Raw genomic sequence first — 22,631 nt, forward strand, 5'->3', positions numbered from 1 at the left:
CCTCTCTCCTTTCCACCTCTCCTTACTCCTTTTCCATCTTCTGTTCCTAGTGAGAGAAATGGACATGTAACTGTCCTGCCAGCAGTCTGAATCTTAATTGTCCTGCCAGCGTAATTAGGTGCATTACTGCCACCTTCTGCTCTGGAGTATGGAACAGAAACAATCTGTTTTTGGCTTGGCTTGGCTTGGCTTTTGATGACGCTCCTGTCGTAACTAGATTAACTGCGCATGAACGAAAGTTTTATCTTTTTATTAATATCAAAGAGCTTATAATATTAGATTATAATAAGGAGATGCTTAATATGATAATATTACAATTTTAACGGGTCCGTGCAGACCCATCACTAGGTCCGGATCTGGACCGCTGTCCGCCATTTGGTGATGCCCAGTTTATGGCAATAGAAGGAATGCAAATTACCTTGAGGGGAAAAAAAACAGATAGATGTCCTTATGTGTACAAGTGATTCTAAGCCAGAAAGTGAAACAGTTAAACAAACAGAAGTGATGATAATCACTTATTAGTCATACACTAATTAGTATTTAGATTTTGTCTCTATGTTCCTTTTTTTTATTGGTTCAGACTTAAAGGAGCTTTAAAAGATAGATAGATAGATAGATGGATAGATAGATAGATCGATCGATAGATAGAGGTAATATGACAGTCCTTACTCTTTACAACTCATGCGAGGCATGCTGCTTTAGGAAAGTAATCACCGACAGGCTGGTGTTCAGTTGCCAGACATAAAGCAGAGTTTACTGTTATTTTCCTACAGTTGATTATTTTTCCAGTAATGCCACATCCTGATGTGCTTCATTCATCTGACATCAGAAAACAACAGGCATTTCCAGAGAGTACAATATTTTTGTGTTTATTAAAATACAAGCCATCATAATTTGTTAGTAGTTGCATATGATTTGTATATGAGTTACAGTCACTAGAATTCCTGGACAGTGTCTGTTATAATAAAGTGTACTTTATACAATAAAGAATAAAAATCCCTTTGTCTTCCTGTAAACAGAGGAATTTGAGAAGTACTGCAGTGATGTTGCAGAAACAGCAGCTTGGGGAGGACAATTAGAGGTGAGCATTCTAAAACTTTTATTTAAATGGCATTTCAGGATTCACCCACAGGTGTACAGTAAAAGCCACGGTCAGTTCTTTTGTGGGATTGTGGGATTGTGATGGATTTGGTATTCTGTTAATTGGACTTGTAATACAAATATAAAGTTCAGGTATATGAAGTTATTTTGACTTGATATTTAGATATTAACAAGAGTTATTCAGACTGTTAGTGTAAAAGAAATATAGAAATATTTCTAATGATCTTATATTGAAAAGAGAGCTCAAAATAACAAAATGTCAAAATAACTAGATTAATTAGAAATGAATAATTCAGTAAATAGTTAACTAGAAATGAATAATTAATAACTTAATATCTTATTATCTCAGTATTTACACTTAATGCTTTTTCTAGGTCTCTTGTTATTTACGCATGATCTCGTTCTGTCTTGTTAGACACTCTTCCATTGTTTATGCTGTTTTCTTCTCATCGTAGTTAAGAGCCCTGACGCACGTCCTCCAGTTACCGATAGAGGTCATTCAAGCGGATTCTCCTACGATTGTTATCGGTGAAGAGTATGACAAGTCTCCCATCACTCTTGTGTAAATATCTGAACATAACTAAAATGCATTTTCCTCATTTTTTTTTCTTTAGATTTATTTATTTATTTTTGGATTCAGTGACAATATGGTGAATTTTTCTGTCCTTCACATTGTGCAGTTACATGAGGCATGCGTATGGACTGGGCGAGCACTACAACTCTGTGGAACCACAGAAAGATGCAGCGGGTGAAGAACAAAGCTGAAATCAGTTGTCCTGGGAAAAAGAAATCTCTTTTTCAAACGTGTGTCTTTGGTCGCTCCAGATTTACAGAAGAAGAAGAGGTGGCTTCCGGAAGAACAAAGTGATGTTTGCTATTTTAGCAGGTTTTTCCTGATGCGCACTATACCCAGGTCATAATCAATGTGCAGCTGTTACGTCAGAGGAAATAGTCTATAAAGAAGCTTGTCTTGGAATAAAAAAAACTTAAAAAAAGTTCTTTTTTCTTTTGAATGGTCTTGTGTCAAATCTTATTCGATAAATGAGTCTTTTTGATGGATGTTGTGGTGCCAAATATGTTGAAACGAGGTAGTGACGAAGTAAAATATAATTCAAATATCATCTCATAATTTTGACATAGACTGTGGGTTGTTGAATATTACCAAAAAAACATGTATTTGTTTATTATTTTGGAATAATGACAACATGCTGAAATAAGGTGCAAGGAACATAATGCTTTGTTAATGTATAGCATTACATCATCATTTTAAGATGTAGTTATTTCTATAAATAATATAAAAATAAGATGGTTAGAGACTGTAGCAGTGAGGAAAAGACATGAGGCAGAGATGGAGGTAGCAGACATGAGGATGTTGACGTTCTCTTTAGGAGTGACGAGGATGGACAGGATTAGGAACGAGCACATCAGAGGGACGGCTCAGGAGGAAGATGGTTATATTGGTAGAAGGATGTTGGAGATGGAGCTGCCAGGTAAGAGGTCAAGAGGAAGGACAAAGAGCAGATATATGGATGTGTTAAATGAAGACATGAAGGTAACTGGTGTGAGAGTAGAGGATGACGAGGATAGAGTTGGGTTGAAACTGATGATTCGATTCACCCCATGCTTCAGGTGGTTTCCTCTGCATATTCTGGTTTCCTCCACAGTCCAAAGATTTCTGTAATGCGCGCGTGTGTGTGTGTGTGTGTTACGGTAAAGTAAGAGCTTCAATACTTCTCATCAACACTAGATGGCGCTAGAGGGGAGGGGATGCGGTTACAGACTTACACGCATACTTATTAGTGGGATAGTGTGCGTTGCTATGGGACCGTTTCTATGGGAACGTTATGTTGAAGTATTTTTGAGCTTGTTTTTAGCAAATGGCTAATAATTTGGTCATTCGAGCACTTAGAGCTCAGGCAAAATCGTTAAATTTGAGCTCGAGGAACATAAAGGAGCTTTTTAAAGATGGTGTAAAGTTACCTCAGGTTTTGGAGCTCCATTTAAACAACAATCTTCTCAGGACTTTGCCTGTGGAGCTGCAGTGTATGTGGCAGGTGAGTGAACAGGATTGTGTCTAAATCAACAAATATACATGTTTGTTTATTTTAGTATTTGCTGCTTCAGTTGACTGTACTTAACCTGGGAAATAACACTTTTGAGGAGATGCCGCAGGTCCTGAAGAACCTTCACAGCTTGAAAAAGTTGTATTTGTTTGGGAATCAGATTTCCACATTGAATGTAGAGGTTCTGGGTGAGTTACTACTGTACAAACATATCTAAAAAGCCAAAACAAGGGAATGAAATTAAAACTGAATTATTTATAAACTCGAGTGTTTACTTTGAACATTTCCACATTTTGTAGAGTTACAACCTGAAACTCTAGAAACCGGTTAAAGAAAATACTTCCGAAAGCGTCATGAAGACTAAAAGCTATCAAAACAGATCTTGGACAAAGTTGTAGAAAAGTCTCAAGTCTTAAATCAGAAAAGAAATACTGAAAATGTTATTATTGTTATTCTCTAAAACACATTTTAATCACTCTTTCTAAAACCGTGGGTTCGAAAACCAATAAATGAATGAAAATAATAAATTAAAAAAATGATTAAAAATATAAATAAATGACCTGAGCTCGAGACATCACTTAAAATTATATATAAATTTTTAGGGTGCCAATATTTCTGATAAGCATCGTATCCCCAGTACATTATAACATACTTATTATATTAAGACCAGGTTGCTTATATATAATAATTCTAACGACTGTAATGTTAATTACCGAATGTACACAATGTATTGTAATATACAAATTTCTAATTTAATCCAAGTTTCTTTTTATTTTTCAGAGAGTCTTTCAAACCTCGTCCTTCTCAACCTGAACCACAACAAAATCAAACTCATCCCTCCAGCTATAAAGAGGTGAATTATCTATCCAGCTTTCATACCGAGTGTGATATTGACCCAAGGTGCGGCTTCTCATTCGAATTGCTTTCGGATGCTTTTATTTACAGCCTCTCGAATTTGGAAAGGTTCAGTATTGCAGACAATCAGCTTGAGGAGATTCCTGCTGAGTTCGGGCTGGTCAGTAAGTTGACAGAACTAAATTTATCCAGGAACAAGCTGAGTGAAATCCCACAGGAGTTGTATAAGTTAATACAGCTGAGGAAACTGAGCTTGGCTAGAAACAGTCTTAAACTGTTACCAGAGGTGGGTTCTGAGGTAACAGTTTTTTTTGTTTTATTTTTATGTATCTCTAATTCATGAGTCTTGGAATGAATAAGAACAATTCTAATTTTATCCAAAGGGAATAAACGGATGGAAAAATCTGAAGACGTTAGATGTTGCAGGTAACCACCTGTCTATGTTTCCAGTCAATGTAAGTCCTTGACATATTTTCACAAACATTTACCATAAAAAAATGGGGATTTTGATTATATAGCATGAAACAATTAGCGTTAAAACACCGCAATGATTTAGCGAATACATTTGCACAGAATGAAAGTTTCACTGAGGCACTGAAGAATTCTCAATTCTGAAAGGTTTCAAAGTCGATTCATTTTGCATGACAGCATCTCAGTAGAAACGGTAGTGTTTTAAGTCTTATATAACCCACAGTTATACACTACAGTATAAATGATTAATGTTGACATATAATATAGCAGCGTACTGTTTATTAGTTTTTTTTTTTTTATATATCAATCAGTTCCACCTTCTTGAGCTGGAAGAATTATACTTTGAAGGAAACGATCTTGTTCAGTTGAAGCTGTTCACTTCTTCTAAAAAGGAGGAAGTTCTCCCATTAAAGGTGAGCTAATGTACAACGATACTATACTACTATACGTCAGAGATGGGGGAATCGAGTCATATGACTTGACTCGAGTCAGACTTAAGTCGCAAATTTGAGACTTGAGTTTTGCTTGACAAACATTAAAAAAGACTCGACTTGACATTCATGACTTGAGACTTGACTCGGACTCGAGTTAAATGACTCAGAGATGGGGACTCGACTTGACTCGAGTCAGACTTAAGTCACAAATTTGAGACTTGAGGCTTGCTTGACAAATATTAAAAAAAGACTCGATTTGACATTCATGACTTGAGACTTGACTCGGACTCGAGTTAAATGACTCAGAGATGGGGACTCGACTTGACTCGAGTCAGACTTAAGTCACAAATTTGAGACTTGAGGCTTGCTTGACAAATATTAAAAAAAGACTCGATTTGACATTCATGACTTGAGACTTGACTCGGACTCGAGTTAAATGACTCAGAGATGGAGATTCGACTTGACCCGAGTCAGACTTAAGTCACAAATTTGAGACTTGAGGCTTGCTTGACAAATATTTAAAAAAAGACTCGACTTGACTTTGACTTGACATTCATGACTCGAGACTTACTTGTGACTTGCACATGTGTGACTTACTCCCATCTCTGCTATACGTACAACCACAAACATCGTCATGCTTTTAATTTTATAATTACAAATCACTATTTCTATACATGTAGTATTGAGTTTCTATGTTATCTTGTTGGCCTGTTCCCTTTTTCTCTGGGATTGAATTAATCCAAACTTTATCAAAGCAAATGAGAATTTTAATGAAAGATAATGAAATGAATAAGTAACAGGAGGTAATAATCACAATTCAGATGGAAGCAGGAGAGAAGGAGAAATAGGAACTGAACAGGTGAGGACTTTGACAACTGATAACATTGTTTACTTCCACAGGAACTTGCTGCCAGATTCATCCTGAAAGAACACTTAAATAAGTCATCTGTGGTGTCCAGGGCTTCACTTCTCCTTCCAGATATACACGCGATGATGTCTCGGTTTGGAAGGTGTGCTGTGTGCTTTGAACCCTTTCTGACCCCCTGGGTGGAGTGTGTACAGTTCATCAGCTTACGCAAGGTACACATATGCTATTAACAGTCCTGATTCACGAATGAGAAAAGGTTATTTATTAAGCTGAATAACTGTAAACTATTAAACATTTCATAGTATAATATAAGAAAGAAATCCATTTGCCACAAATCCATTAGGAACACCTGTCGTACGCGTAATTGGAGTCTTTTTATATTATACACAAAATTATACACTGATCAGCAATAACATTTCACTGACTGGTGAAGTGAATAACATTGAATAGCTTGTTACGATAGCACCAGTGATTGGGAGACATATAAAAGGCAGCAAGTGAACATTCGAACAGTTGAAGTAAATGGAAATAAGGAAATGGGAAAGGTCACAGCTGTTTTGGTGGCTACTCACACAATAATAGGCAGGTGGATTTAAGAGCTACGGTTAACATTCACATCAAACAAACTATAGGAAATCGCTATTTCTATAACTCGATCGTGGTGTGCTTGTTGGTGCCAGATGAGTATTTCAAAAACTGCTGATAACCTGGAATTTTCAGACACATACAGTAATAGTCTCTAGACGCTGAAAGCAGAGTAGATGCTGAAAACAAAAATCATCCAGTTAAATCTGTGGGGAGAAAAACCTTGTGAGAGGTCAGAGAAGAATAGCCAGACTCGTTTGATCACAAGAAGAGAACAGCAAGAATACAGTAACTCGAATTATCACTCTTTCCAACCGCAGTGAGCAGAAAAGCATCTCAGAACACACAACATGGCTGAACCTTGAGGTGAATTGCCTACAACAGCAGAAGTGTTTGTGTATTAGGCTCTAGCACCCACACTAATGGGGAACAGTATATGATATTAGTGGAACATTAATAGTGTAAAATATTACATATTTCTTGTTAGGCAGTTTATACAGCGTGTGTCATTGGACATCTTTTCTTTACCTAGGACATGGGGATAAAAAACTCCCAGAATATTCCAGTTCGAGTGCTGCTGTGTTCCTCTTCCTGCTTCAACAAGAGCGGCCACTCTTACTACAGCGTCGCTAAAATAAAGCTGTAGGAGGGGCTTTATAATTCTTATACTTCTCATTATTATTCCAGTTAATTCATGTCCTTGTCAATTCAAGTGCTATGTCTCCTCTAAGCCTGTCCTGCAGACCAGTTTTCATTTCTATAAAATTTCCTTTATAAATTCAGCCACCAGATGGCAGTGTATGACCACTCACTGGCTCAGGACGTTGTAGTGAAAGAACTTTCTGTGAAGTTCATGAAGTTCTTCCATTCAGACTTATTACTGCACATGGACATGGGGCATAAAGATCTATTCCCTTGTGGGAAAACTGTGAATGTCTTTATATTTAAAACTCAAAAAGTACACAATGCACTGAAATACAGCATGTTGTATAAACTATGAACACACACACACACACACACACACACACACACACACACACACACACACACACGCACGCACGCACGCACACACACACACACACACACACACACACACACACACACACACACACACACACACACACACACACACAGAGCAATAATAATAATAATAATAATAATAATAATAATAATAATAATAATAATAACTGTATTGTTCTAATTCAATTCTGTCACATGACAAAAGCTAGTATAAAGCTACTATTATTATAAGTAACTATATTGTATTATTATTATTATTATTATTATTATTATTATTATTATTATTATTATTATTATTATTATGTACATATTGTAATGTAAAGTTTATAATTGCTCTGTGTGTGTGTGTGTGTGTGTGTGTGTGTGTGTGTGTGTGTGTGTGTGTGTGTGTGTGTGTGTGTGTGTGTGTGTGTCCTGTGTTCCTGGAAGTGAGTCTAAATCAACATAGACCCTGACCAAGTGGTTACTGAAGATGAATGAATAATAATATATAATTTGACACATTGTAGTTGCACACTATTTTGCAGTGTTTATTTTCTAAGCAGCAAGTGGGACTCTAACCTTAAACATGGCCCAGCAATCCATCAAGGACATATTTGTTTATATTCCCTTAAGTCCGATGACTGAGAAGTCACATAGTGGTAAATAGTGAAAAATTTAGCTAAAGCTAAATTAGTTTTGTTCTTTATTTATATCTAAAAAAGATATAATTCAATGTTACTCTTATTTGCTTGTAAAATGAATATACTGTGTGATAACTGTGTTCGTAGATACTTAGTGGCAATAACCTATAGTTCCTGTCTGTTCTGGACTTGGGTAGATATTTGGCTTATTTCGAGCAGAAAGATATGAAAGCCCAATCCATTAGCTTAATTAGGAGGAACATCACTGACTTCGTACCATTGACACTAAAATACATTGCAGTTAATTAGAATCTTTCCCCGCCTTTAACAACAATAGTGCTATTAATCATGAAACCTTATTTAAGGAACAAGTCACTGAGTCTATTCATCCATCCATTTAGCATATCATTGATCCCAGTAATATTTCTCTTTCTACTTCATCACATTTCCTTCAGATGAAATACATATTTTACAATTACGAATCGAGCAGAATCGCATATTTAAAAGTACAGTAGATATTCTATACATTTCAGTAGCCTAGCTTTCTCCATATCTACCCTTAGTTCATCTGTTCAACCTGAGAGAATTTAATTTCTCCGAGTTAATTTCCCATGCAGGCCCTCTGAGCTCTGAGCACAGTCCATGGAGCTGGGTCTGATGAATAATGCAGCAGGTTTAATTGCAAGAGCCAGAAACTAATGATTTTGGACTGGTTAACAGCAGGGGAACCATACATCTCTGCAAACTGAATGAAAAATCAGATTTTAAAAAAAGGGAATAAGGGAAAACGCTAATTGATGAATAATTAAAGCTTCAGCTACAGGGCATAATTGTGACATTTTGTTTCAATGAGTTTTGAAGTACAGGGAAAAGTGCACTAAAGAAAGTAATGACAACTGTGAGAATGTCCGGTGTGAAAGGAGGATTGAGTCACTTAATTATACAGTCTTCAGTCAAACTCGATTAGACATTTTTATCTGAAAAACGGGCAGGAAGAAATAGGCAGGATGTGTTGGGTAACATTTTTTCTTTGTAATTTCGCTGGATTAAAAATGTTATATGCTACCGATATGCTGTGTTTAGGTCCGAATATTTTGTTGAAAAATATTAGATTATTTATTTATTTTTTAAATACCGCAATAGTTTTTTATCTTTTATTTTCATTTTTCTTAAAATATAAATTTTACTCCGCTGTGCTGAAGTGTGATTTGCATTCTTACTTGAAAAACAACTGATACAAATATGGTCTGGTGTTGGGTGTTGGAAATACATGTACATTCAAGAAAGTAAAAATTATGTTTCAAACAAAATATAATGCTGAAAACAAAAATGGATTTCAGAAATGCAGTTTTTCATTAAAATGTTAAAAATCTGTATATTCATGGATCATTTTTCTTTTTCACTTTTACCCATTCATACACTTGCCATTAGGATGATAGTGAAATAGAAATAAATAAAATAGATTGAATAATTGCCATGAATTCTATCTATTCTTTTTTACCGCAATACTTATGTATATATGTTAGATACATGAACTGAAATGCATTTATGAAATAAGTAATGCAGTGCTACCAGTGGCGGAACTAGAGTTTTATACATGGGGTGGCCAGGGGTGGCCAAGGCAACTTTAGGGGGTCCAAAGACTATGACACAAATGACACTAACAAGGAGCATGGATGAATCCCATAATTGCTCATTAGAGGTAGAATATATCTCTATATTCTATATATGTCAAACGAAGACTTCTTTTGATAGGTGAAATGAGATCAGCAATCAAACTTCCAATGCTATACCTGGGGTGGCCGATCAGATGTCAGGGGTGTTCAGTGCCACCCCGGATACCCCTCTGGCTCTGCCACTGAGTGCTACTTTTTAAATTTTTTATAAAGCATCCACCTCCATCGATTTTGGACATTTGACTGCATCACAGAGGCACCAGGTTCTGACAACATGGTATGCTTTTACAGGAAAATAATAGGTGGCGTAGTATGTACATCTCTAGCGTATTGTTTTCATGAAGCAGCACAGCTATAGCCCTATAAGTTGTTGCTATAGAAACAATAACTTACAAGAACAAGTGCATTAATATAAATCTGTCTCATTTATCATTTAACCTCATCAAGAATTCAACCATACTGTCCAAAAACATCCAGCATGTGGATCTGCTATGCTAAAATCTCTGAAGTCTAAAAGATACTCTGGAGAGATACTGTAGAGATAGAGATAGATAGATAGATAGATAGATAGATAGAGAGAGAGAGAGAGAGAGAGAGAGAGAGAGAGAGAGAGAGAGAGAGAGAGAGAGAGAGAGAGAGAGAGAGAGAGAGAGAGAGAGAGAGAGAGATTGAGTGTGTGTGGTGCTCTGTGTTGTGCCGGCATTCCTTTCAAGGTTGTTTTCCTCTTGTGTGCCCAGTGTTCTGGATGGACCTCGACCCTGACCATGATAGACAGACAGACAGACAGACAGACAGACAGACAGACAGATAGATAGATAGATAGATAGACAGATATTCATACTCTCTCTATCTCCTTCCCTCGTTCTCTTTTTTCCCTCACTCTATGTATTGTATAAAATATGCATTATTCCAGTGAGCAGATGTTGGGCCCTGCAGCAGAATACCTGCCTCAGGCCTTGTCTGGTGTGTGTGTGTGTGTGTGTGTGTGTGTGTGTGTGTGTGTGTGTGTGTGTGTGTGTGTGTGTGTGTGTGTGTGTGTGTGTGTGTGTGTGTGTGTGTGTGTGTGTGTGTGTGTGTGTGTGTGTGTGTGTACCTCCTCTGCAAAAGAACACTTTGTTAATACAGAGCTCAGGCCTCACTTCGTTGTTTTGCTAGGCTCATTTCACACAAGCATACCCAGCACACACTTGTTTTCATGCATCAGTGTTTCAGGGATATTACAAAGACACCAGCTGCTATTGATCCTTCTATCTGAGAACATTGCACTGAATAAAGAATAGCTGTTTTGATTGACATTAATGGCAGGGAAGACTTGCTGTCAGAGGAGAAGCTATAGCCCAGTAAAACGTATGGAGAGCACTGCATCGGTACGTTTTGAACATGTATGCCATATGTTAATTAGGAGGTCTGCGCTGATATGATTACCGAACAGGATTATAGCCTGTGGTGCCGTGTCTCTGCACTTTCTCATGGGAAAGCATGATATGATAAGTAGCTGCGCATGCATTTTAATTTACAGAGCTCAGTACGGGCAGTGTGATGTTGGCAATTCCTCTCAGGATGATCTATTGGAGTGCTTGTTCATTACACCTCTTGTCTGTTAGACTATTTAAGCTCCTATCAGCCTCACATGCTCAAGGCGACTACGGTTGTGAAAAAGAGGAGGTTTCAAATCCATAATTCACATGCTTCGAATGATAAAGTAGGTGAATGGTTGCTAATAGCAGTCATTAGGACGAGCTCAGGGACATTTGGAAAGTTGTCTGTGCGTCAGTGTCGAACTGTGAATTTCATTCTGATTTGGATTTGATTTTTTTTTTAAAAGAAAATGTTCTCAATGACGGTCATTGAATTATCTGTCCGTGTGGCTAATTAACACTACATTCAAAAAGTTAATGTATATAAATTTGTAAATTTCTTATAAGTTAGTACAAGTGTTATGTTTTCTCCACAAATAATGATACAGATACTGCCAAACCATCGCAGGGCACAATCACACACACACACACACACACACACACACACACACACACACACACACACACACACACACACACACACACACACACACACACACACACACACACACAACGACAATCCCATTTACTGACAGTTTAGAGATCCCTGTCAGCCTACAACACTATGGTCTAGGGGAGGAAACCAGAGCACCCAGAGGAAACCCTCAAAGCATGGTCAGAACAGGCACACAGACTCACACACACAAGGTAAAGGTATTAATCAAACTCACTCAAAATCCAGGAGGTGCAAGGTGAACATGCTAACTAACTAACATGCTTTTATATAGTAAGTCTACACATTATGTTGTTTTGTTCTTTACATATTATGTGTGTTTCTCAGACAAACTGAAATAGATTGTTTTTGAATGTCTGCACTAGAACTCAAGTTGACTTTGGTTCCACTAAGTTGCACTCTCTGAGTCCATGTGGAGTGGGTATATTAAAATGAGTATCATTGATTGCTGGATTAAAGACTGTGTGTCTAAGAGGGAGAAAAACAGCCACTCGGTGTCACACAGAGAAGCCCTGTTGAAGTGAGACGAGCACTCTCCAATCAGGCCAATCTATTGTCTTGCATCTTATGCTGAATGAAGTATCTCCCGTCGAGCCACTGCCACCGCACTATGGCATTGTCAGCATGATGGCTGCACAATCAATTCCCTCTGCCTTTCTGACTGCTTCTTCTTTCGCCTCTAGAAGGCACTGTGTCTCTGTACATCGACCTCAGACGGGCTCCAAAGTCACGAACAATGACTCAAATGCCTTTAGCTATACAAAGCGGAATAGCTGAGGATAAAAGTCAGACCTACCATGGATAATGTGGACGAAAAAGAGAGCGTATTTGACATTCGTTACAGCTCGAGTGAATGGGATTAAAATCAGACATGAAAGGAAATATTTTGCCTGCACTGTTTTCTTAAGTGCTGCTCAAAGCTTCGAACCACAAAGCTTTTAAGTCTTGAATTTCCTTCTTAATAACATTTGAATGCATAATATTTATGAGGGAATCCAAGAAAAAAAGTGACTTTTTCCTGTACAGTTGATTTCAGGTTTACAAGAATTCTTCTGTATTTCTAACCATTCCAGGTCAAAACTCTCTTATTATTTTATATCCTGAAAAGTCTTTACCGAATTTCTATACAAACTGCCCCAAAATTCAGAGAAGATATCTGATCAAACAAAATCACATCTCTACTTGGGTGTTCAAATATATTTTATTAATTAAAAAAAAAAGAAATGCTTTGTTGTATATAAATGACAACCCTAAGGGATTTATAAATAAAGTATGAAGTGTGTAGAAGCGTGTCCTAACAAAGGTAACAAAAGACTGAACTAAATCTGTTAGAAATTTTTTTTAGACAGCTATTGTTGTTAGCTTGCTTACTCGATCACATGAAATTGTAACCTTGCCAGAAATTTTCAACAGAGTGTTCGCCTCACACCTCCAGGGTTGGGGGTTCGATTCCCGCCTCCGCCTTGTGTGTGTGGAGTTTGCATGTTCTCCCCGTGCCTCGGGGGTTTCCTCCGGGTACTCCGGTTTCCTCCCCAGGTCCAAAGACATGCATGGTAGGTTGATTGGCATCTCTGGAGAATTGTCCGCAGTGTGTGATTGCGTGAGTGAATGAGAGTGTGTGTGTGTGTGTGTGTGTGTGTGTGTGTGTGTGTGCCCATCCAGGGTGTATCCTGCCTTGGTTGGCACTCCATCCAGGGTGTATCCTGCCTTGATGCCCGATGACGCCTGAGATAGGCACAGGCTCCCCGTGACCCGAGGTAGTTCGGATAAGAGGTAGAAAATGAATGAATGAATGAATGAATGAATGAATAATAATAATTCTAACTTTAAACCTACAATTCAAATCCGAAAACAGATACAGATGTATGTAGCCACTCGTATGTGTAATAAGGTGATGAGTGATGCTTTGGTGGACAGAAAGAGGATGAAAAAGAGATTAACAACAATAATGGACACATTCCTCAAGGACGTTCTTCATCCCCCTCTGTATGCGCCAGATGTTGGGCCAGTCGAGGCAGAATGCCACAGGCACTGCATGTTCCAGAAAAAATCGCAGGTCCAGATGCCGTTACCTGGACTGTGATGGTGCCAGCTGCTTTCCTCACTGAGCATGCTCCCTACAGATCACGTGACCCTATCAAAGATAATATACTAGCAATAAACATGGAAAGATTCCATTTATCTCCATCTCTATTCTCTGTTCTTTATTCTGTTTCTCTCTATGAAGGCCTCTTTTTTTTATTATTTATTGTTCTTCTGAGAAAGAACACTTCGTCTAAAAGAAAATGACATGCGGGTTAACAAAGAGAAAATGTACCTGCAAAATTGTCTCACCACCTACCACACATCTTGTGGCAAATAATACAAAAAAAAAAAAAAAAAAAAAAATTATTCTCTAACTGGTAATTTTCTATAATTTGCTAGTTATGTATTAACTTCCTTTTCAAAGTGCATCAGAGATTTCATTGTCTGTTTTTTTTTTTTTTTTTTTTTTTTGGTCTGCTACAAAATAAAAAACTTCCAATCCAACTCTCTGCAAGTTTGAAAGGTAAAGTCTTGAAAAAGAAAAGAAAAGAAACGGAAACAAAGAAAAAAAAAAACCCTGTACACACTCCCTGGTAATTTTCACACTCCCTGGAAACTTTCCGAGTGCTCCGCAAGATTAAAGCTTGTACGTTCTTTGAAGTTTCTGCTTCTTCTGTATTTTCTTGCTCCTAACAACATGGATTTTTTTTTTTTTTTTTTTTTTACAAAATGAGGGATGACCCAAAACTGCCAAAATGCATTCCAGGTCTGTGTGTGTGTGTGTGTGTGTGTGTGTGTGTGTGTGTGTGTGTGTGTGTGTGTGTGTGTGTGTGTGTGTGTGTGTGTGTGTGTGTGTGTGTGTGTGTGTGTGTGTGTGTGTGTGTGTGTGTGTGTGTGTGTGTGTGTGTGTGTGTGCTCCATGCACTCCTGTAATGAGAATAATGGGATGGCTTCACTTCAAAGTCCATGAGCTTTTTTTTCCTGTTATGGATATTTCATGTCGGCCCTGAGACAATCCACAAGCCTCTGTGTACTTTAAAGCAAAATATCTTGTCTTTTCTTAAGGATTTCCAACAGTTTTAGCCATTTACATTCCAATTACTACTGTAGAAACTGTATTTCCTGTAAGAAATATATGGTTAATGTTGTAATGGTGTAATTTGCACTTTCATGATATTTTTTTTAGACATATTACAGAAGAGCTGTGTATGAACTAATATAAACTAGTGTAAATGTGCAAGAGCATTATGGGCATTTTAAGGACTAATATCAAACCAACTTGATTATGTCCATTTCACTTGTCAAAATATGATATTACGTGTGAGGAAATCATACGTAGCTAGCAAAACTTTAGACATCTTTATGCAGAGTGGTTTTACATGATTAATTAAGTTAGGTCATTTCTAACATGTAATGGAGAAATGTTCACAGACGTGTAGTTTAAGATTGTTTGTTAATTTATTCATTTAACTCACAACTCAAGCCAGGCGACTCGTGTGAAAGTAGACACTCAGGGATTTAAGAACTTGTAGTATTTCCTAAGTATTTCTACTTCCTGTAGAAATATAGAGGAAATATATTCATAAAAATTTAAAGGAAAAAAAAACGGTTAGTTTTTATTCACACGAATATCGGAAAATGTCCGATAAGACAATTTCTCTGTGGGATGAAACCCTGATGTATATGTACACATGCAGGTACAGATCAAGTTAACGTTCACATCAAACATCTAAGATCAATCTTAGTGACTCTGATGACATATCGGCTGGTTTGAATATTTTAGAAACTGCTGATCTCCTGACATTTTCTCACACAACGGTGTTTAGAATGGTGCAAAAAAAAAAAAAAGATCCAGTGAGCGACAGCTCTGCAAGGGATATGCATTGCTGATGAGAAAGTTCAGCGAAGAAGTCATGCTTTTGTTTCTACGAGGTTGGACTATTGTAATGCCCTATACCTGGGTTTGAACGCATCTCTCATAGTTCGTCTTCGAACTGCTGCTGGCACTAAGAAGAGAGATCACATAACACCTGTGTTAATTACTTTACACTGGCTTCCGGTGTTACATAGGATAGAATATAAGGTCCTGATAATTGTGTATAAGGCCTTACATCAACAGGCTCCTGACTACATCAAAGCTATGTCTAGCCCATACAAAACGTCTCGCTCTTTGAGAGCAAATGAGCATATGTTGTCTATTCCGCGAACACGGTTGAGGAGGAGTGGAGATCGTGCATTCTCCGTGGCAGCTCCTGTGTTATGGAATGGGCTACCGTTGTCTTTGAAATCGGCTCCCTCTTTGGGTAGGTTTAAAGGACAATTGAACACTTTCCTTTTTCTAACGCTTTTGCTGTATGATTGGTACGTTTTCCTGAATTACTGTGTATGGTATTTTTTGTACTTTTATTTTATTGTTTGCTTGATATGTTTTACGATTATACTTTTATGACTTATATAATGATTTTTACCATGTAAAGCACGTTGGTCCATTGTTATGGTGTTGAAAGTGCTATACAAATAAATTTTGATTGATTGATTGATTGATTGATTGATTGATTGATTCGAGCTGACAGGAAGGCTATGGTAACTCATATAAATTCACTCACTCATTACAACTGTGGTAAGCAGAAAAGCATTTCAGAACGCTCATCATGTTAGAACTTGAGGCGGATGAGCTACAACAACAACAACAGATCACATCATGTTCCTCTCCCCTCAGCCAGGAACAGAAATCTGATGCTACAAAGACTGAACAAAACTTGGACAGCTAAGAGTTCACATGGAAGAAATTAATATTAATATTTCATTGAATAATTACAGAAGTATGTGTGAGAATGTCCTTATTAATAACACCAACTCAGCTGCTTGGGCCTAATAGCTTTCACAGCTTACAATTTACTGTATATGCAGATGGAAAGGAATGCACCGATTTTTAATGTTATGCTGTGCAAAAAATATCCTTCTTACAAACAAGCTATTTTCTTTTAGTTGTTTTTGTTGTTTATTTTGTTTGCTTGCAATTTTCCCATTTTTTTTCAATGTTTTGCTATTTCTTAATTATTGACTCTCAAGTGTGTATTGAATGTGCTTAGATCATTGGGCACCATATGGGGATGTGAGTCCACTCCAGCAGGTGTGTCGATGGGAAACATATCCAGCGGCTGTGATTGGAGGCAGTGTGCTTATCTGTGCTGGAGCTCATCCAGCCTAATTGGAGCACCTGGCTTGAGTCAACCACCTCGACCCACCCTCTAATTCGGCTGCTTAGTCCAGTGTGGAAATCCAAAATGAGATGATAAAGAGAATAATTGGTGTCGGTGGCTGCAGATTTTTTCCCTAGACTGTGTTAGGAGTTTGAACAAGGAGATAATGGCAATTCCTGGGAGAAAGGAAGTAAAGACAAAAAATTTCTTTGCTGCAATAAAATCTGATCTTTTTTTTGGTGTGCGTGTTAGCATGTTGTGCTGTCTCTTCCAAGTCAAGTCAAGAAACTTTTATTGTCATTTCAACCATATACAGTATAGCTGTTGCAGTACACAGTGAATTGAGACAACGTTTCTCCAGGAACATGGTGCTACATAAAACAAAGACAGCACACAATGCTATGATTGTATACATTGTGCAACAGTCTAGAACATTTCTTCAGCGTTGTGCTCTAAGCAGTAAATTTAACAGACATTACAAAGGCCTGTTTTATCCTGAATGAGGAAATGAGTGACTTGAATTTTTCAATAAAGACTTTTATTTAAGACCAAGACCTAGCTAAAGGTTGACTAGCTAAGTTTTTCTACCTGTGTATCTCTCTATAAAGTGTCCTTTGTAGGTGATTTTAACTACACAATTGGACATGGGTCTGAAACATTTTTAATAATGCTATGCTTTCAAAGCTACATGTGCTGTGGTGTTTATGTCATTTTTGTAGTAACCTGGAAAACCCCATCAGACGACAACAGCCTAAATTGGAGTTTTCAGCCTATGATATATTTTGATACCTCAAATTTAAGAAATATACTTAATTAATCATGTAAAACCACTCTGCAAAAAGATGTCTAAAGTTTTGCTCAGTACGGATGATTTCCTCACACATAATGTCATATATTGACAAGTGAAATGGACATAATCAAGTTGGTTTGATATTAGTCCTTAAAATGCCCATAATGCTCTTGCACAGCATGTGGAATGTCCATCAGTCCATTTTCTGTAGCACTTATTAGCACTTACACAGGGCTGTGGGGAGCCTGAAGTCCATCCTAGGGCTCTTGCGGCACAAGGTTGGGGACACCCTGGACAAGGTGCCAACGCATCATGAGACACAATCTCACACAAACTCAAGTCAAGTTAAGTCAAAAAGCTTTTATTGTCATCTCAACCATATATATCCGATGCAGTACGTAGTGAACTGAGACAACGTTTCTCTCCAGGACCATGGTGCTACATAAAACAAAGACATAGAACAACACAGAGCTAAGGACTTAATAAGTTGGTCCTAGCCACATAAAATGCAAACAAACATTACAAGTCATCACACAAAAGTCAATATACAAAAGCAGTGTCGACCAGGGTACATAATGTATATTCTATAGTACATGTGCAAAAATACTGGAATAAACATTTAATGTAATAGCAGCAGTTATATGAGGTATTGTAATTAATTGTGCAAAACAGCATGTGCAAAGAGCAAAAACTGTGTGCTAAACAGCATGTAAACAGTTTGTTATGGGTGGTGCTGTTGACATGGATGTATATTGGAAGAGTGTGTATTTGGCGTAGGTCAGTGCAGTCCATACAGTTGAGTGTGTGTGTGCAGTTTAGTTATTTAGGAATCTGATGGCTTGTGGAAAGAAACTGTTGCACAGTCTGGTCGTGAGGGACCGATTGCTTTGGTACCTTTTTCCACATGGCAGGAGGGTGAAGAGTGTGTGTGAGGGGTATGTGGGTCATCTACAATGCTGTTGGCCTTGCGGATGTGGCGGGTAGGATGAATGTCCGTGATAGAGGGGAGAAAGACTCCAATGATCTTCTCAGCTGTCCTCACTATATGCTATCCAAGATGGTGCAATTCCCAAACCAGACAGTGATGCAGCTGCTCAGGATGCTCTCAATGATTCTTCTGTAAAACATAGTCAGGATGGGGGAAGGGAGATGTGCCTTTCCTCAGCTTTTGTAAGAAGTAGAGATGCTGCCAGGCTTGCTTGGTGATGGAGCTGGTGTTGAGTGACCAGGAGAGGTTCTCTGCCAGATGAACACCAAGGAATTTGGTGCTCCTGACGATTTCTACAGACGATATCTACAGACGATCTCTACAGATGATATCTGCAGACGATCTCTACAGATCTCTCCATCAATGTTAACCGGAGAGTGGTTGCTATACAGTAAGCTCTCCCGAAGTCAACAACCATCTCTTTAGTTTTATTAATAGGTTGTTAGCAGTTGCGTCTTCTCTTTGTATGCTGACTTGTCGTTCTTGCTAATGAGACCCAACACAGTCCAGCACCACCATTTGATGATATGGTTCAAGCTGTGCATTGCTGCACAGTTATGAGACAGCAAAATGAATGGCAATGGGCTGAGCACTGGAGCTCCTCAGGGATGTGTGCTCAGCCCACTGCAGATATTGCTGCTTGTTGACGTGTTGACGTCTATGCAAAAAAGTACAAATGTACGTTTTTAAAATAATAGATGTCATGACTAAATACCATTTTTAGCAAGAGCATCATATCTACCATATTCAGTTCTTATAGGACTTAACACTCAGCCCAGACAAGCAAGCAAGTACTTCCCTTTAAATCCAACTGCAAAAGCAGTTCAGACCAACATTGATTTCAAATATGTGAGGCATGGTTAGTGATGAGATGAGATGAAATGAGAGGAATCAGCAGTCAAACTAGTTTTTAAATCAAATTAGGATTTGAATAAAAACGATCTAGTTTTAATTTCTTTCTTGAACATCTTCAGGGTCTAAACCTGAGCAGATTTTCATGTCAGCTGCTGAATCAGTTTAATCAGCAGGTGACAAACAAACCCTACATATTCCATGTTAAAAATGCCGGAGGTCAATATAATCCATGCAGCACTGTAAGATTGAAGCTATAAGAGCACTGTGGTGTATCAGAAGTGTGAAGACAGTGTTAGATGGTTTGCAGGTAGTGAGTCCTTTTGGGATTTGGGTGTGAATAGGCAGATAGCATGTTAACCAAGACTTGCTCATCTTATTCCAGCGAACCTACAGGTTTTTTTTAATGTGCTTTGGGAGCTCAGATCCCTGAGCTCAGATCCATATTTCAGTGTGAATCTGAAGCATCTGGTAGACTTGAATATAGTCCTCCTAAAACGAAAGGATCATATTTTAAATCCCAACGTTTAAAAAAAAAAAAAAGAAAGAAAGTAAGTAAGAAAGAAAGAAAGAAAGAAAAAGGCTGACGAGTTTGCATTTCAGGGCATGTTCTCTATAGCTTCACATTTCAGGTGGGATTATTTTTTATTAGATCTGATATCTCATGTGTGACTAATAAAAGCAATTTATTCACCCCATGAAATCCAAATAAGTATAGCACACTCAATAAAGTCATGGTGAGTGACGGCATGAAAGCACTATTATATGGATTAGGGATGGAACCATATATAAATACGTTATACAGAATGAACAGATATTTAGTGTATTTTTTAATACAGATATGTACCAGAGGTTATTTGGTTGGTTGGTTCAATTTTTCAACATGCGAGGGAATATAAAGCTTTGCATTTAGCTTTTATTAACAAGAACTTTAATGGGCAATATGATTATATATATTATTATATATATATATATATATATATATATATATATATATATATATATATATATATATATACAGACAGAAATAATATACCATACAGACATAATATACAGACAGAAAAACAATAATGCAGCATTAAAAACTAATGATTAAAACTTTTATTTACTGCATAATAAAATTCAAATTTTACAGTTCAGGGACAAATGAAAGATCAGGGACAAAATGAAATTTAAAAACAGAAAAAAATGACTATTTTAAATTGTAATAAGAAGAAATAGCAAAATTTGTAGTTAAAAATGTTAAAAAAAAACATGATATCTCAGAAAAGTGTATTGTGAAAAAATATTGATTTTATATTGCAATGGTGAACATGATAAATTTAAAGTCATTCATTCATTCATTCTTAGTAACTGCTTGGTCAGGACAATTTAAAAAACAATTTTAAAATATGTTTAAAATACTCCTTCTGGCTCAGATCACACCCATTCCAGGTATAAATTTGAATACAGATACAGATATCTTGATACAGACATTGACATCGCTTTGTGTCCTACGTTGGTGCGTGATTCTGTAACACAGAAGTTAAGAAAGGTTTTTGTTTAATTTTAGATTTAGAACGCTCTTACCTTCAGAGAGCACCTGCTGGGTGCATCGCTTCTCCACCATTGTCCTAGGAGAGATGGATAGCGCTTCTTCCCTCCTGGGCCTTCATCCAGATGTAGAACAGCTGGGAAAGACCATGGTAGGGGGATGACAGGGAATGGGGAGGAGGAGGAGGAGGAAGAGAAGCTTACGATAGGAGCTATAAATTGAGCAGGAACTCCAAGTACTTAACACCGGCACGTCTCGATGCTGATATTAATCATACGCAGGTGCTCAGGTGTGTCCTGTCAGTCCTCTGGCCGTCAGCTTCACTTATTCACTTCCTCCTTCTCTTTTTCTTCTCAGCTCCAGAGATGTGTATGGCTGAGCCCCGCTGATTTATGACCCCTCCTGGGTCATTTATTTGATGGCATGAGATGCATCGCCAGCCGTTTCATATGAAATTTCTCTCATCCTCCACCTTCTGAGTAAATTGTCATGCTTCTGCACACTCGAGTGATGGGAATGTAATAGATGAGGAGCTGACTAGCGTTAATAAAACAGTGCTCAACCTTAACACATAAGAGTAATATCACAATTCAGGTTCAGGTCGTTGTTCAAATAGAGTGTCTCTTTACTTCAGAATTTTAAAAACAATGCATCATGTTGAATGAAGTTAATGTAGAGATATTTCTGTGATGTAGGATTTTTGTAGTTCCTGTCAGTGAATCATGCTTTTATTTATTTATTTATTTCGTTAGTTCTTTATGGTTTGAAGCCATAAGCTTCCCTTGAGCAAACAGGTCACAATATGTATTATAATTTAATTCTTCTTGTGACATTGCAGCTACATAAACAACTGCGCCGCTGGGTCTCACAAAACAAAAAAGATATAGGCCAGGGCTCGAATGCAAAAAAAAAAGTCTCAGACTTGAGAGATGATTTTTTCTCAGCCAAGGGAATGAGTTAAAGGTGTTACATAGAATCTCAAGTACGATTTCATGGTAACCATGGCAGCCTTGGTAAAGATGGATAAAAAATGTTAGCTTGAGCTCAAAGATTATATTATATGCGATAAATGTAACCATGAATGCTTGGTTACAGAATTAGAAGATTACAGGATAATATACTACAATAATAATAATAATAATAATAATAATAATAATAATAATAATAATAATAATAATAATAATCAACCCTGGTTGATTATTATTATTATTATTATTATTATTATTATTATTATTATTATTATTATTATCTAATGCTCATTATTATCCCCCCAAGTTTACTGCAAGATTAAAAAAGATAAAAAAAATAGAAAAATATTTTCAAACATTTACGTTCTCCATCTGACAGCTAATATGTGCAGCAGAAATGTGCAGCAGTTCTCTAAGATCAGTACTCTGAAGTCTTAGACTCTGAAGAGTGCTCATGATTGTTTTACCTATTGCTTAACATTTGAAAGCAGGTTCAACATCGGTGTGTTTCTTTCGAACGATTATGAAGTTGAAATTCGGCTTT

General features: G+C 37.3%; 2 protein-coding genes across 2 annotated transcripts in view; both read left to right on the plus strand.

Moving 5' to 3' along the window:
* otud6b (OTU deubiquitinase 6B) overlaps positions 1 to 2,114 on the plus strand; it is a 6,053-nt gene extending 3,939 nt beyond the window's left edge. Inside the window, exons 5-7 of the mRNA XM_027133789.2 lie at positions 1,020 to 1,081; positions 1,557 to 1,663; positions 1,782 to 2,114. Of these exons, the coding sequence (XP_026989590.2) occupies positions 1,020 to 1,081; positions 1,557 to 1,663; positions 1,782 to 1,866 (254 nt within the window). The 3' untranslated portion in view covers positions 1,867 to 2,114. The remainder of the gene's footprint in view (positions 1 to 1,019; positions 1,082 to 1,556; positions 1,664 to 1,781) is intronic.
* Positions 2,115 to 2,901: 787 nt separating this feature from the next.
* On the plus strand, positions 2,902 to 7,405 carry lrrc69 (leucine rich repeat containing 69). The gene is made up of 8 exons (XM_027133889.2): positions 2,902 to 3,155; positions 3,226 to 3,352; positions 3,945 to 4,017; positions 4,110 to 4,305; positions 4,403 to 4,474; positions 4,802 to 4,903; positions 5,825 to 6,004; positions 6,910 to 7,405. Exons 1-8 carry the CDS (start codon positions 2,979 to 2,981, stop codon positions 7,021 to 7,023), a joined length of 1,041 nt encoding a protein of 346 aa, XP_026989690.1. The 5' UTR covers positions 2,902 to 2,978; the 3' UTR covers positions 7,024 to 7,405.
* Positions 7,406 to 22,631: the final 15,226 nt, after the last annotated feature.

The sequence above is a fragment of the Tachysurus fulvidraco genome, chromosome 7 (assembly GCF_022655615.1).
Source record: "Tachysurus fulvidraco isolate hzauxx_2018 chromosome 7, HZAU_PFXX_2.0, whole genome shotgun sequence".
Classification (NCBI taxonomy): Eukaryota; Metazoa; Chordata; class Actinopteri; order Siluriformes; family Bagridae; genus Tachysurus; species Tachysurus fulvidraco.

What these genes read in the sequence shown, in the direction of transcription:
- lrrc69 (XM_027133889.2), top strand. Translation starts at nt 2,979, where the DNA reads ATGGCTAATAATTTGGTCATTCGAGCACTTAGAGCTCAGGCAAAATCG. An exon ending in ATCCCTCCAGCTATAAAGAG is followed by an intron (nt 4,018 to 4,109) that starts GTGAATTATCTA and finishes TTTTATTTACAG; the next exon opens with CCTCTCGAATTTGGAAAGGT. An exon ending in GTCTTAAACTGTTACCAGAG is followed by an intron (nt 4,306 to 4,402) that starts GTGGGTTCTGAG and finishes TTTTATCCAAAG; the next exon opens with GGAATAAACGGATGGAAAAA.